Source organism: Ochotona curzoniae, unplaced genomic scaffold, assembly GCF_017591425.1.
Source record: "Ochotona curzoniae isolate NIBS_2020 unplaced genomic scaffold, NIBS_Ocur_1.0 patch361, whole genome shotgun sequence".
NCBI classification, from domain to species: Eukaryota; Metazoa; Chordata; class Mammalia; order Lagomorpha; family Ochotonidae; genus Ochotona; species Ochotona curzoniae.
The window spans coordinates 456,437-472,485 of record NW_024466930.1 but is presented as its reverse complement, the minus strand read 5'-3'; the positions used below and the strand labels follow the sequence as shown (position 1 = coordinate 472,485).

The following is a 16,049-nucleotide window of genomic DNA, read 5'->3' as shown; positions in this document are numbered from 1 at the left end:
AATCGGGATTATTCATGCTTTGAATGAAAAAATAAATATGAAGGAGAGAAAATGCAAAGTAATCTAGGAAATGGAAGTATTTCAAAGAACAAAGTTTTACTTTCAACTATCATCTACCCCTTATTTTATCAGAGTTTCTGCAAAGTTAACTGAATACTTGGATGTACTAAACATAATATTCCAGAAATATGATGAAGTAGAGTAAAATAAGATATTTCTATGAATTTCCCCTGTCTCTGTTCTAGGTAATTTTTAAGTTGTGATTTTTTTCTGCACAATTTCTAGGAAATCTTTGTGGAATAAATAATCATACAGACCTAGTAGGCAGCATGTATGAGGAGACAGAAGGCTGTAGTTAGGAAGGCAGGTAGGGTGTTGGCCACTTTCAGAGAGAAAGAAAATCTGAATGTGAATCTGTTTCTTAGAAAATCCACAGGAGCTCATTTCTCCAAAGTAGATAAATGCTAGTAAAGATGCTAGTAATGAACCAAGCTCAAATACTCTCAGGTGACAAAGATGGCACCTGGCTTTGGGCCCAAATTTTGAAACCCCTTGAAAAAAAAGTGCTGAATGCCTACAACTAACCCTGATGACTGATGAGATAGAGCAGTGCCCCAGAGCATGCCCTGCATAATCCTCCTTCGGGAGCACCCTGTTGTGCCACGCAGTCTCCTTTCTGTCTTTCTGACTTTTACTGTTCTCACTCTCCCTGTAGGAGTCTTTCACTCTTCATCATCATGGAAAAAATTCAGCTAGGCACTAACACCAGAACTGTATTACATACTTTTTTCTACTCAAGAGCCGAAAATAGTTTAAGAAGAACAATTTTACACAGTTGGTGTAAGTTTTCCTTTGCTATAAATATTGGTGGATTTTTGCACTAAAACAAAAGAATTACATTTCTCAGTATGTAATACTGTTACACCAATGACATCTTTAATAAAAATAATGGAAATGCTGTTTACCATCACAGAATTTTTATTCTCATAGGGCCAAATGGGTATGTCTGCAGATTAATATTTTCTTCTGATAATCAGCTAGTACTCAATAGAAAGAAAAATGTTGTTTGGCTTATAATCTTTCCAAACTAAGTCATCCCAAGTTCAGCAGTCTGGACCAGCAGCAGGCAATTTGTTATTTTTCCCAGTGAATCTGATCCCAGTTAATTCTTGTTTGAGCTCTCACACAATCATTCTTCCAATAATTGCCACAATAATCATTACAATGGGAGGTGTCTCCAAATTTCAAAGGACTTTTTCTTTCTGTTATTTCTTAATCACACCATATTATTTTGAATTCTTATAGCAACAGTTCAACTTCAGGTATTAAAAAAATTATTATTTTGTTTCCATAAATTTTAGTCAATTTTATGACAAACTTTTAAGTTTTAGATATGAATTCTATACTAAGTTATAGAGCTTTCAAGCTTTTTTTTTTTTTGTGAGAGAGTTACACAGAGAGAAGGAGAGACTGCGAGAGAATTTCCATTCCCAAATGGCCACAATAGCCAGGTTTAACTGATCTGAAGCCAAGGGCCAGGAGCTTCTTCTGATCTCCCACATGGATGCAGAGTCCCAAAGCTGTCTTCCATTGCTTTCCTAGAACACAAGCAGGGAGCTGGGAAGAAAAATGGAACAGCCAGGACATATACCAGCACTTCCATAGGATCCTGGTGTATACAAAGTGAAAATTTTAGCCAGTAGGCTATCATACTGGGCCCAGAACTTCTAACTTCCAATTTAAACAATACACATTTTGAACATCATGCATATCAAAAATTTTTATCAATGGAAAGGTACATATATGGGGGAATCAAGCTGATTTTTTCCAAGTTGCTTTTTCTTTTCCTTTTTTTTTAAAACTGATTTGAAAGGTAGAAATACACACACACACACACACACACACACACACACACACACACACAGGCAGAGACATGACATCTTTTAACTATTGATTTGTTTCCCAAATGGCCACAACTATGAGGGTTGGACCAGGCCAAAGTCAGCCAGGAGCCAGGAGCCAGGAGCCAGGAGCTTCATCCAGGTCTCCCATACAAGAACAGGGAACCAAGTACTTGGACCATCTTTTGATGTTCCCAGGAACATTAGCAAGGTATCCATATAGAATGTCAGAACTGGAGATGGAGGCTTAAACCCTTAGGCAACAATGCTGGCTTTTCATTACAGAAACAAATAATGTCTTTTCCATGTTGGTTTTTGAACAGATCCAATATTTACATAAAAAGGACTGCAGGTTGTGGTCATTACTAACATCACTGCGTGTTCTTTCACTGTTAAAAGACTTAAAATATTTAAAAAGAATGTTTAAAGGCATGCTTTTTGTCTTTCTAATTTATTTTAATATTTAATGATGTCCTTCAAAAGCAAAAAACCCTTATATGCATATACAAGAAACAATTTTACAATGCACTTTTAAACTTACTGATGTTTGAAGCAGAGAGACATAGACACAGAGTTAGAATTAGAGGGAGACAGCAGGCATCATGAGATGCTCCCAGATCTCCTCAAATGCCTGAAATGTCACCAGGCTGATCTAAGCTAGGACTTGGTCACTCAAATCAGGTATACAATTGTGTTGCAAGAGTAACCCAGCTACTTGGACCATCACCTCTACCCACCAGAGTCTGCATATATATGAAGATAGAGTCAGAGGCAGAAATTGAACCCAAGCACCATGACATGGGATGCTAGTGGCTATTCAAGCTACTCATCCTAGTAGGTATTTTTCCAAAGAAACAATAGCATATGCATGAATTAAGGATGATAAATTCATTATTCTTCAAAAGCATGGGGAGCATCACACTGAGTTCACAGTGAAATTAGGACACTTACTGAGGTCCAGTGTAAGTTAAAGAATGAGATAGTGTTTCTCAGATGCTGTTATTAGAATCATGCTATAGTCATGCTGTTATATGCTGACAATTTGAATACATGTCACATATGTGCCACTTAATGTAGTTTCCATGTTAGTATGGGCCAGACAAAAAGAAGTATTTTAATTTACGTTTAAAAATTAGTGATTATTTTGGTGAATATTAACTGAGTGTAGTCCTTGCCTGACACGACATAAAGGGGGAAAAAAAGGAAATATTTGACAAGCAGGAGAAGTAGCATGAAATTCACGCTTGTAGTGAATTACTAGAAAAACACATTAGAGGCTTCTCTAACACTCAAATAATTCCTTTTCAAATTTAAGAAATGTCACGTAAAATTGAAAATACTTCTCATTAGGTTTAGAAATGCTTCTTTGACATCCTTATTCCTCAGGGTGTAGATGAAGGGGTTGAGTGTTGGAGTCACCACTCCATAGAAGAGAGCCATGAACTTGGGCTGGTCCTTTGAGATGGAAGAAGGGGGCTGAAGGTACATGCTAATGCCTGGACCATAAAACAGCAAAACGACAATGAGATGAGAGGAACATGTCCCAAGGGCCTTTTTCCTTCCCTCAGAAGATTTAATTTTAAAAATAGCATGTGCAACGTGAGCATAGGAAGCAAGAATTAAGCAGAAAGGAACAGCTACCATAAAAATGCAAACGATAGAGAGTGTGAGTTCATTAGTCCCCTTGTCACCACAGGCTATCTTGATCAGCACTGGGATCTCACACAGCAAGTGATCCAATGTATTGGCACCACACAGAGGGAGCTGTAATGTAACAGTGGCCTCTGACACTGCATAGGTGATTCCACTGAGCCACACAATGGATGCTAACAAGATGCAGATGTGCCGATTCATGATGAGGGTGTAGTGCAGAGGTCTACAGATGGCCACATAGCGATCAAAAGACATAAGAGCCAAGAGCAGACACTCAGTGCCTGCCATGGTGTGAAAGAAATAAAGCTGAATCGCACAGCCCACATAGCTGATTGTCTTCTTAGAGGTTCCCAGGTTGAACAGCATCTGAGGGACAATGCTGGTGGTGTAACACATGTCCAAGAAGGAGAGGTTGGTGAGGAAGAAATACATGGGGCTGTGGAGCCGGGGGTCTAGCCTGGACACCAGGATGATGGCGATGTTTCCCAGCAAGGCCATGGGGTATGTGATGAGAAGAACAATGAAGAGAGGGAGCTGGAGCCAAGGTCGGTCAGCAAAGCCGAGTAGAATGAACTCTTCAGGGTGGCTTTCATTCATTGGTGCCATTGTGTTCAATTTGCTTACCTTAATGAAACAAAGTTACAAAATGATGTAATGGCCTGGAGATGTAGCCTAGATGCCAAAGTCCTGACCTTGAATGTGCTGGGATCCCATATTGGTGTTGAACTAATCCTAGTGATGCTGTTTGCAATCCAGCTCCCTGCCCATGGCCTGGGAAAGCAGTTGGGAATGGCACAAGGACTTGGGACCCTGCACCTGCTTGGGTACCCGGAAGAGGCTCTGGGTTACCTGCTTCAAATTTGTTCAGCTCCATTCAATTGTCCCCAGTTGGGGAAGAAAATCCACTGAAAGAAGATCTCCCCCCACCCCCCACCTCTCTGTGCATCTGACTTTGCAAAAAAAAGTAAGAGAAGTAAGAACATGATGGGTTTACACTGTAATAAAATATAATTAGGCACTAGCCATTAATAGTGCCATTCAGTGCTGAGTTAAACAATATAGAGTATCTGGTATTGGATTAATTTATTTTCTGAGTTGGCTCTGTAAATGAAAGCCTTCTGTAAAGAAAATCTGAATCTGAATTTCCTCTTCAAAAGAACAAGTATGACAACAACTCTCTGTATCACTTGTAATGATTACTAAATGCAAAGTAGAAGTGGCTATGTTTGGAAAACACTGAAGTAGCATTGTTTTAACCTTATCTTGCATAAATACCTGGTAAGTAGGTTTTTGGGTTTAACAGAAGTCTGTTGTGTTCCCTGACAGAGTAGGGGCAGTGTTGGTCTCTGGAGTTGAAGGTTTCCTTGTGAGAATCATTGCCAAGCAGACGTTACTGAGTGGCTAGCAAGAGTTCAAGTATGAGATGGTGAGATACTAGAATACAGAAGGGAAGACCTGGATCTATGAGAATCTCAGGAGAGCTGTCATCAACTCCCAGTGGATGAATGATCATTTCTGGATAGTAAGAAAACTGGGGTTTAAACGGACATTTCTTAGCTCTTTGGGATTCAATAAAACATGTGACTATTTTAGCATCAATTTCAGTAGGTATCAACGGAAAGAGTTCAGCTACTGACAAGTTTCTCATTGTTCCAAGCTGTTGTTTTTGTGTGTCTGAGTGCTTTTGAACTTTGATCACATGTGCTTTGTTACATTCTGTTTGAGTTTGCCTATATTGTAGGTATTTTCCTTTTGCAAAATACTTTACCATCCTGTTTTGTTGTAAGGTACTAAATAGGTAAGAAAGACTCACTGTTGGCATGGGCACAAATATATTTTTACGTTCCTGGAATTGCTGTCAGGAGGAAAGCCCAGAGACAGCTGCAAATACTTTTTTTTTTTTTAAAGTGAAAGGCACATACAAACAAAAGCAAATCAACTGGTGAAGTAAAGCACTGTTTGAGAAAGTGAAAGAATTGATGTTCTCCTTAGATCGTGAGGTATGTTTAATGAAATGCACAGTCTTTGTAAGATGGTGCATATTCATATGGAAAGGTAAGATGGCATCCCAGTGGGGGAAAATATGAGTTTCTCTGCCAAACAATTAGTAGTATAAAAGCACTACATTATATTTTTAAGGCTACAAAGCAAGCACAGTTTTCACATTGACAGCTTAGTTAAAACCTCAGTCAATCTGTGAGGTGTGACACAAAGCTACTAAAAAAGTGAACTTGAATGCTGTCCTTCAGTGATAGTCATCTTTGGTCAGAATTTTGTAATAACAAGAATAAAGTAATAATGAGTTCTGTGTCAGATAATAGAAAAGATTTTTAAAAATGTTTTGAATCAGTTAGTATTCTATTTTGAACATTATTGAGAAGGAAACATTTGCTATTATATATATATATATATATTTGAAGGTCAGGGTCACAGAGAGGATGGAGGATAAAAAGGTCTTTCCATGCCCTGATGGCCACAACAGTTGAATTCAGTAGTAAGAGGCTTCTCCCGGGTGTCCCAGGTGGATAGTAGGGACAAGCATTCCTGCCATCTGCTGCTGTTTTCCAAAGCCATTAGCAAGGAGCTAGATCAGAAGTGGAGCTGCCAGGCCGCAATGCCACAACACCATTCCAAGATCATTCATTTCTGGAGTTTTCCAATAATGAAGGAGATTCTAAACATCAAAAAGTGAATGATTTTCCTGAAGGAATTAGCAAAGATTTGAGAATATTCATAAGAATTTCATGATTCCAATGAAAGCATCTGAGTGCTAGGAGTGCTTTTTGAATGAGCAAAACAGCTCCAAGCCTCATTGGATCTTGACATTATTCACTATGGGTACACTGAATTTAGACTTGTGTTTTTGCAGGTCTTTTTCTGATGAAAATTCTATGATGCAGATGACATATGAAATTAAGGTGATATAAATTAATTGATAAAGATTGCATTGTACAGGCCCGGCACGGTGGCGCAGTGGGTAAGGTCCTCGCCTTGCATGCCCGGGATCTTATATGGACGCCAGTTCTAATCCCGGCAGCCCTGCTTCCCATCCAGCTCCCTGCCTGTGGCCTGGGAAAGCAGTCTAGGATGACCCAAAGCTTTGGGACCCTGCACCCGCGTGGGAGACCCGGAAGAGGCTCCTGGCTTCGGACCGGCATAGCATCGGCCGTTGTGCTCAATTGGGGAATGAATTATCAGATGGAAGATCTTCCTCTCTCTCTTCTCTCTGTATATCTGCCTTTCCAATAAAAAATAAAATAAATCTTTAAAAAAAAAAGATTGTATTCTGCAAAACTTCCATGCACTCATGTTCAAACAACTGATTAATTGAAATTTTGTTGTTTATTGGTTTGACATCTTTATATACCCATTTTATATTTGTTCATGATGTCACTCATTTTTGGGGGGGTTTTATTTGATGTTCCATGAGTTCTGCCATAATTGATTATGTCTAAATCTGAGACAGTAATCTCTCCATTATTTGTTCAATAATTTTGTTTATAATGCCACCTTACAAACTGCAATTTGTTTGTGAGTGTTGAAAACTTAATGTCTCTTTATTTCTTTGGATTTCCCCTTGGGACATTGGAGAATTTATTGATGTGTTTCAATCTAAGTCATTTACCCCTGATTTGTAATTAATCTGTATAATAATATGCTTAGATTGCTCATCCTTTGCCTGTAATTCTCATATTTCTGTCTTTCCTTTCTTTCATTCATTCTTTCTGTCTTTCTTTCTTCCTGACTTTCTTTCTTTCTTTCTTTCTTTCTTTCTCTTTGTTTCCTTTCTTTCTTTTTTATTTTGGTTATCAGAGTCCATCTGTCTTCTGGATCTTCTAATTTCAGGACTTTTACTGTCACTGTTTCACTGCAAAGGAATCTACTTACACACAAAATTTCTAACTCACTTTAATAGTGTGCAACATTTTATTCGTGTTGACATATCCTTTGTAGCTATACTTTCTCATTCTAATTCATCTTATGCACCCTTCTTTTTCATCATACAGAATCTTTTAAATATTTATATCTATCTATCTATCCATCTATGTATAAATTTAGCAATAGTAAAATGAGAAACTAGGTTTTTGGATGAAAACACACGAGCAGTTTAACCTGTATCATTTTGACCATACGCTTCATGTAATGTATCCATTTGATTTAAGGAAAATATCACAGATAATTATTTAGCATCTGTTCAACATAGTTTTAATTAACATCTAAATGTCTGATTTAAGCCAATGAGAAGAAGGTTAATGCAATGAGAAACCTAGTTGTTTGTCGAACAATTGAAATAGATGTTTTAAAATGACATTCTCTGCTTTGCATATATGTAACAGCTATAAAATCTCTGTGCACATGCAAACTACACCACACACACACACACACACACACACACACACACAGAGTCCACCACCACCACTCCTCTTTTCTGAAAATTCTAAATCTTTAAACACAAGTATCTTTTTGCTTACCCTATTTTGATAAATATCCTCCAACAGAAAGAAATTCTGAATGACTGTGGCTGAATCCTTCAAACATTCAGAGAAGGAAAGTGGAATTGCATTACAGAGGTGAGTACAGTACCTATGAATTAGCATCAGAATTCTTAGTTTTTCAGTTGATACTGAATGGACAACTTCAGGATGACAAAGAGAAAACCAACCCATGGAACAGGGAAACAGCAGTAGAAATGTGAAGAAGACTGCACATATATCTGTATGCTGTTGTTGCAATAAAAAACCCTTGGGCATTGTTTTCAAATAAGTCATTAATCCTTATCCCAGAGAAATTTCCTTGGGGGCATGCATAAGTCTCTGTGGAAATGCTTTCAATGTATGTGCAGTTACCGACTGAACTGAATGTGGAGCAAGACTATCCTGATGTAATCAAAATAGACTCATTTAGATTCCCAATAGATGAACCAGTGATTTATTTTTGTAGATATTGTACATTATGTTTATCGGGTGATTATCGTAGCTAGAACATAATTTAGAAAGTAAAAGGGAGCTAGCTCCAAGCTTCCAATTATAAAGTCATATTAAAACAAAGCAAATATTGATTATTCAGGTTTAGTCAGTACACATCAATATATGTGTATTGAAAAGTAATAGTACAAACTCAAATAAGTCCAATCACTATTAATTGATACATTTACAAATGTCACAGACATATAAAATTGTGCCTATTTATGGCATGCTGATATACTACAATACATGTATTCATCATGTAATGTCATACTAGGATAAAAATACATGTCTGCCTTGATAATTAACGTTTCTTTGTAGTGAAAGCATTCTAAATCCTATCTTCTCATTTAAAAGTATTTCTTTATTTATTTAAATTTTATATCAATGTACTCTATTTTTTTTCTTCCTTTTTTGATTGGAAAGTTAGATTTGCAGAGAGAAGGAGAGACAGAAAGAAAGATCTTGTGTCTACTGGTTCACTTGCCAAGAGGCTGCCATGACCAGGGCTGAGCTGAGCTGATCCAGAATAAGGAGCCAGGAACTTCCTCCCGGCCTCTCTCATGGGTGCAGGGTTCCAAGGTTTTTTGCCATCCTCTACTACATTCCTGGATCACAGGCAGGGAGCTGAAAGGAAGTGGAGCAGCTGGGACACAAACAGGTGCCCATCCCACCTGCAACATGAGTGCTAACTCTGTGAGCACCAAGGGGTGGGTGAAGGATCTGGCCTGGTGCTATGTCTCCTGACCCACCTCTTTGGGCCCATCTATGTAGTGGGTGTTGGGTTCATGAGTTGTGGGGGTGAAGGTTCATGTGGGACTTGGGTTTCCTGCCCAGGTCTATGGGCCTGCCAGTGTGGTGGGTGATAGTTCCATCAGTGCCAGGAGAATGGGCCCGGGAGAGGCCGTGGTTTCTGGGTTCAGGTCACTGAGCCCATCTAAATGGAGTGTTCCAGGTCCATGATCCTCAGGGGTGATTGGTTCAGTGGGTCTTGGGTCACAAGGACTGGAGCCTTGGGCCTGCCTGTGAGGAGGATGCTGAACGCATGAACATCAAGGGTGTGTGGTCTGGCCTCATCTTGGGTCTTCTGGCCAAGGTCCCTAGCATGCCTAAGTAGTAGGTGTCATCTTTATGAATCCAGGAAGTGGGGTCTAGAGGGACCTGTGTCTCCTGGCTCAGGTCATTGGGCCTGCTTGTGCTGTTGGTGCTGTGTCCATGAGTGCCAGGTGTAGGGTTCCCAAAAGGGCCTTGGTCTCTGGGTCAAGATCACAGAGCCCACCTAAATGAAGACCTGGATAGGAAGTGGAGCAGCCGGGGTACAAACAGGTGCCCATATGGACTTCTAGCACATGCAAGGCTAGGACTTTAGCCACTAGACTACTGTGCCAGATCTGTGATTTTTTAAAAAATACCGTTTATTTAATTGAAAGTCAGAGTTACACAGAGAGGAAGTGACAGAAAAAAAAAATGAGTGAAGTATTTTCCGTGTGCTGGTTTTCTCTGCAGTGACTGCTGTGACTGAAGCTGGGCCACCTAAAGCCAGGAACAAGACTCATACATGGGTGTCAGGAGTCCAAGTCCTGGCCATCTCCTGCTGCTTTCCAAGGCACAGTAGCAGAGAGCTGGATTGACAGTGGAAGCAGCTGGAACTCTAAGTGGAACCCAAGTGCGAAGCTAGTATTACAGAGGGCCACAACACTTGCTGTGCCATAACACCAGCCCAAACATATATACTATTAGGAACATGAACATACGGTAAGATAGTTACTTCTTGTGTTAGACTAGGGCAGTGGTTGTCACTGTGTTGGTGTAGTGTCTTTTCTTCACACATGATCCGACTTGGAGTTCCCTACTCCACCACATCCAATGCATCCTCACTCGCCATTGTTCTCTGGGACTCCTTCAAGGAGTTGGAATTTTGTATATCACAGTTTGAAAACTGGATATTTATTATTCATGAAGGCATTTGCTGAATCACAATCCACACATAGATCTATTTAGTTGTCGTTTTTTCGTGAAACATGCACATCCTACTACTCAGGTTTTACACTATACATGTCTGAGAGCACATCTGGGTGGACAAATCCATTATTGGAACACTTGTTGTTTTCCTTTAAATAGTCTCTTAAGTGTATATCATCCTCCTGCTTATTATTTCTAATTGTTAAACTTTGTGATCTTCCATTAGTTTTTCAGGAAAGAATTGCTTGCTAGTGAAGCGTGAAAATTATCTATGACCTTCCTTGAAAATGTTCTCTTGGGCTTTGCCAGGCTTCACTCTGAAGGCAAAGCCCACTTTTTACCTTCAGATATTAAAAGGGCCTTTCCTTCCATGGAACTTCTCAGTATTAGTCAAGGTGTTGTTCATGTTTTTATATCCTCAATGTTCACACCCCGGAAAGGAGAGTATTACACATTTTCATAAGTTCCAATAACACATATCTGCTCTACTATTTAGGTTTCTTCCTGTTGGTAATTTTGTATGTAATTCTCAGAATTTCTTAGTTTCTTCCCATGATCTGACAGTATAATCTTGGTAGACCCAACAGGCAGAATACACATTACCGAGCTCATGGCAGAGGATCATCTCAGAAAATAATCAGGACAATTGTCGCTAGTCTCCATAGCTACTGCTTGGACAGAAATCCTGCTGTGAAGGATCTCCAAATGGAAATGTATTTCTCATTCAGTACGTAAGATTGAGCTAGAAAAATGACACGTTAACTCATTAAAGTGATAACAGATGCTTCCCGAGAAGACAGATTTTTATTTTCTCTGTGTGTGCAAACATTAAAAACATACTCTGGCAATCAGTCCAGCCTTCAGTCATACATTTGCAGTATTTGAAGATATTTCCCAACTGCATGTGCCAAAATATATGAGCCTCAGGAACTGGAACAGCACTGTAATTGTTCCAAGTGGATCTGAGTTGTAATTGTTCAAATTAGCCTGCAGATTTCCTCTCAGTGTCTTGGTTAGGTCTTGATCACACCAGAGGACATGGCTTTTGCATTTTGTCCTTTCTTTTTGAAAGGTTTATATATTTTTATTTGTAAGACAGATTCCATATAGAGAAGAAGAGATGGAGAGAGATCTTTCATCTGCTGGTTCACTCCCTAAATGGCTGCTAAGGTTATTTTTGCTCAGCTGACCTGAATCCAGCAGCCACGGAGAGGAACCATGAGTCACGAGCCAGGAGTCAGGAGCCTCTTCTGAGCCTCCTGCACAGGTGTAGGGTGCTATGAACTTGAACCATTCTCTGTTGCCTTTCCAAGCCATTAGCAGAGCGCTGGATCTAATGTAGAGCAGCAAGGACACAAACGGGTATGCTTGCAGCAGCAGCAGGCACAGACTAGCCTTCTATGCCGCCACACAGGCTGACTCTTGCCTTCCTTGAAGTGCCCGTTTCTTCACTGATACAGCACTGTGTTTAATTCTCAGTGTATGAATTCCACACCAACTAGCAGAGACGTCCTACTTGCTACCCAAACATTTGCTATTTTTAAGGGTTTATTTATATTTACTCAAAGCTAGATATAGAGGAGGATGAGGAGATACAGAGAGGAATATCTCCATCAGCTGAAATTGGCCCAAGTGGTCCTAATGGGCAGAGTTGAGCCGATCCAAAAGCAGGAGCCTCCTCCAGGTCTCCCACAGGAAAGCAGGATTCCAAGGCTGTAGGTTGTCCCTGTGTGCTTTCCCAAGTCACAAGGAGAGAGCAGGAATGGACATGGAGAAGCCACTACACAAACTGGCAACCACATGGGATCCTAGCAAGTGCTAGGGGAGGACTTTAGCCACTAGGCTACCATACCCATAAATTGCAATTTTTATCATAATATTTTACGTTTTGTCCTGCTCTGTTTGTGCTACCAGAGCAAAATATCTGAGATGGAGTAGATTGTAAACAATAGCAATTTAATTCTCAGAGTTCTTAACTGGAATGCTAGATTAAGGTATCAGGGCTGTTTGTCTTCTGGAATTTTCTAGTCTCAGCTTCCTAGAGGGTGCCCTACTGATGCATCTCTGTCCTGTGTCCTGTGTCCTGTGTCCTGTGTCTCTGTCCTGTGTCTTCATGTGAAGGGTCAAGTCAATAAGGACACATTCTATACAGAGCCACTTTATCACGATCTTAATACCATTCACAAGGGACAAAGATACACGACTGAACCAAACTTTAAAGATCCTATCTCTCAGGATAATCACATTGGACATCATATTTCAATGTGTTAATCTTGGAGGGTACACATGAAGCCACGGTGTGTTGAATATTCACAGCAGGTGTGATTCCTTTAACGATGTTTAAGTCATTTTAAGCAAGTTTGAGTATCATTTGTATTCAAAGGTTACACTATAGAAAGTTTTTCACATTGTTTTCTTGAGTCTGCTGACTTTCTTACATCAATTCACAAGTCATTTTGCATTGTTCTGGTTTAAGCATAGGAATGTTGGCACAACAGACTGATAACATCTTTGAACTCTGGTTCAGAAAATTCAAAGCTATGGTATGTAAGATAAAGCTTAGGAATTTTAATCTGTAACTTTTCTCTTTATCTAATCTACTTAATAAGGAATTATATTTTCTAAACAAAATAATGAAGCATTGAGCACAATAATTTAATATTTTAATATATTTATAAAGCTATGCCATCAAAATAACTTAAAGTTACGCAGTGAGAAAACTCATGATTTGTTGAAAGTTTGTTCTGGTCCACATAGAATGTTCAGTGTTCCGTGTTGGGACAAGCATGCTTGGGACAAACAAAAAGGGTAAGATGATCAATTCTCAAGTGACATTGATAGGAACATACTGATAAACATGTATCATGATAGACTTTGGAGGATAATTTGAAGTAGTAAATTTATATGTTATATTATACTACTGGGTGTTAATTACATGGCACAATTGATTTTTATTGTACCAACTAGAATGTGACAGTTTCAAGACATCTCCACAGATTCAAGCAGGTTGATATTAACTGAATTTATTGTCTGCTTTGTATGTTCTCAAAGGGCATTAGAAATATGACATATTTTCAAGAACATCTAATATAACAATGAGGAAAAAAATCTGACGTATTAGAGACATTCATATTAACCTAGTATAATTGTTAAACCATTTCCCTTGGTGTCTACTTCACTTAAAATTGAAATTACTGTTCATCAGGTTTCTCAAAGCCCCCTTCACATCCTTGTTCCTCAGAGTGTAGATGAAGGGATTGATTGTTGGAGTCACCACTCCATAGAAGAGAGCCATGAACTTGGGCTGGTCCCTTGAGATGGAGGAAGAGGACTGAATGTACAGGCTAATGCCTGGACCATAAAATAAGAAAACCACAATGAGATGAGAGGAACATGTTCCAATGGCCTTTTTCCTTCCCTCAGAAGATTTAATCTTAAATATAGCATGTCCAATACTAGCATAGGAAGCAAGAATTAGGCATAGAGGAACAGCTATTATAAAAATGCAAACGACAAAGAGTGTGAGTTCATTAGCCCCTTTGTCACCACAGGCTGTCTTGATCAGCACTGGGATCTCACACAGCAAGTGATCCAATGTATTGACACCACACAGAGGGAGCTGTAATGTAACAGTGACTTCTGAGACTGCATAAGTGATTCCACTCAGCCACACAATGGACGCTAACAAGATGCAGACACGTCGATTCATGATGAGGGTGTAGTGCAGAGGTCTACAGATGGCCACATAGCGATCAAAGGACATAACAGCCAAGAGCAGACACTCGGTGATCCCCATTATGGTGAAGATGTAAAGCTGAATCGCACAGCCCACATAGCTGATTGTCTTCTTAGAGGTTCCCAGGTTGAACAGCATCTGAGGGACAATGCTGGTGGTGTAACACATGTCCAAGAAGGAGAGGTTGGTGAGGAAGAAATACATGGGGCTGTGGAGCCGGGGGTCTAAGCTGGACACCAGGATGATGGCGATGTTTCCCACCAAGGCCATGGGGTATGTGATGAGAAGAACAGTGAAGAGAGGGAGCTGGAGCCAAGGTCGGTCAGCAAAGCCAAGTAGAATGAACTCTTCAGGGTGGCTTTCATTCATTGGTGCTATTGTGTTCAATTTGTTTACCTGAATCAAACAAAGTCACAAAAGGATGTAGTGGTCTTGGGTTGTAGCCTAGATGCCAAAATCCTGCCCTTCAATGTGCTGGGATCCCATATTGATGTTGGACTAATCCTAGTGATCCTGTTTCCCATCCAGCTCCCTGCTGGTGACCTGGGAAAGCAGTTGGGGAAGGCACAGAGACATTGTACCCTGCACCTGCTTGGGAGACCTGGAAGAGGCTCTGGGCTCCCTGCTTCAAATTTGTTCAGCTCCTGTCATCGGTCCCCAGTTGGGGAGTGAATCCACGATGGAAGATCTTCCTCCATGTCTCTTCTCCTTGTTTCTGTGACTTTGCAAGAAAAAATAAGAAAAGCAGATAAACATGATGGGTTTACACTGTAATAAAATTAGTTAGGCACTAGCCATTAATAGACAGTGCCATTCAGATCTGAGTTAAATGGTATAAAGGATCTGGTATTCAATGATTTTATTTTCTGAGTTGACTTTAATTGAAAGCCTTCTGCAAGGAAAATCTTGATCTGAATTTCCTCTTCAAAAGTGAAAGTGTGACAACAACTCTGTATCACTTGTAATGATTACTAAATGCAAAGTAGAAGTGGCTATGTTTGGAAAACACTGAAGTAGCATTTTTTTAACCTTATTTTGCATAAATACCTGGTAAGTAGGTTTTTGGGTTTAACAGAAGTCTGTTGTGTTCCCTGACAGAGTAGGGGCAGTGTTGGTCTCTGGAGTTGGAGGTTTCCTTGTGAGAATCATTGCCAAGCAGATGTTACTGAGTGGCTAGCAAGAGTTCAAGTATGAGATGGTGAGACACTAGAACACGGTAGAGAAGACCTGGATCTATGAGAATCTCAGGAGAGCTGTCATCAACTCCCAGTGGATGAATGATCATTTCTGGATAGTAAGAAAACTGGGGTTTAAACGGACATTTCTTAGCTCTTTAGGATTCAATAAAACATGTGACTATTTTAGCATCAATTTCAGTAGGTATCAACGGAAAGAGTTCAGCTACTGACAAGTTTCTCATTTTTCCAAGCTGTTGTTTTTGTGTGTCTGAGTGCTTTTGAACTTTGATCACATGTACTTTGTTACATTCTGTTTGAGTTTGCCTATATTGTAGGTATTTTCCTTTTGCAAAATACTTTACCATCCTGTTTTGTTGTAAGGTACTAAATAGGTAAGAAAGACTCACTGTTGGCATGGGCACAAATATATTTTTACGTTCCTGGAATTGCTGTCAGGAGGAAAGCCCAGAGACAGCTGCAAATACTTTTTTTTTTTTAAAGTGAAAGGCACATACAAACAAAAGCAAATCAACTGGTGAAGTAAAGCACTGTTTGAGAAAGTGAAAGAATTGATGTTCTCCTTAGATCGTGAGGTATGTTTAATGAAATGCACAGTCTTTGTAAGATGGTGCATATTCATATGGAAAGGTAAGAT

At 39.6% G+C, this 16,049-nt stretch overlaps 2 protein-coding genes across 2 annotated transcripts; both read right to left on the bottom strand.

Moving 5' to 3' along the window:
- Positions 1-3,221: 3,221 nt before the first annotated feature.
- Positions 3,222-4,160, bottom strand: LOC121167342 (olfactory receptor 2B11-like). The gene has a single exon (XM_040996794.1). The coding sequence runs from the start codon at positions 4,158-4,160 to the stop codon at positions 3,222-3,224; it is 939 nt and encodes a 312-aa protein (XP_040852728.1).
- A 9,495-nt stretch (positions 4,161-13,655) lies between these two features.
- On the bottom strand, positions 13,656-15,810 carry LOC121167341 (olfactory receptor 2B11-like). Its single transcript, XM_040996793.1, has 2 exons — positions 15,802-15,810; positions 13,656-14,612 (listed from the first exon to the last, which is right to left on the bottom strand). The coding sequence occupies exons 1-2, from the start codon at positions 15,808-15,810 to the stop codon at positions 13,656-13,658; spliced, it is 966 nt and encodes a 321-aa protein (XP_040852727.1).
- Positions 15,811-16,049: the final 239 nt, after the last annotated feature.

What these genes read in the sequence shown, in the direction of transcription:
- LOC121167342 (XM_040996794.1), bottom strand. Translation starts at nt 4,160, where the DNA reads ATGGCACCAATGAATGAAAGCCACCCTGAAGAGTTCATTCTACTCGGC.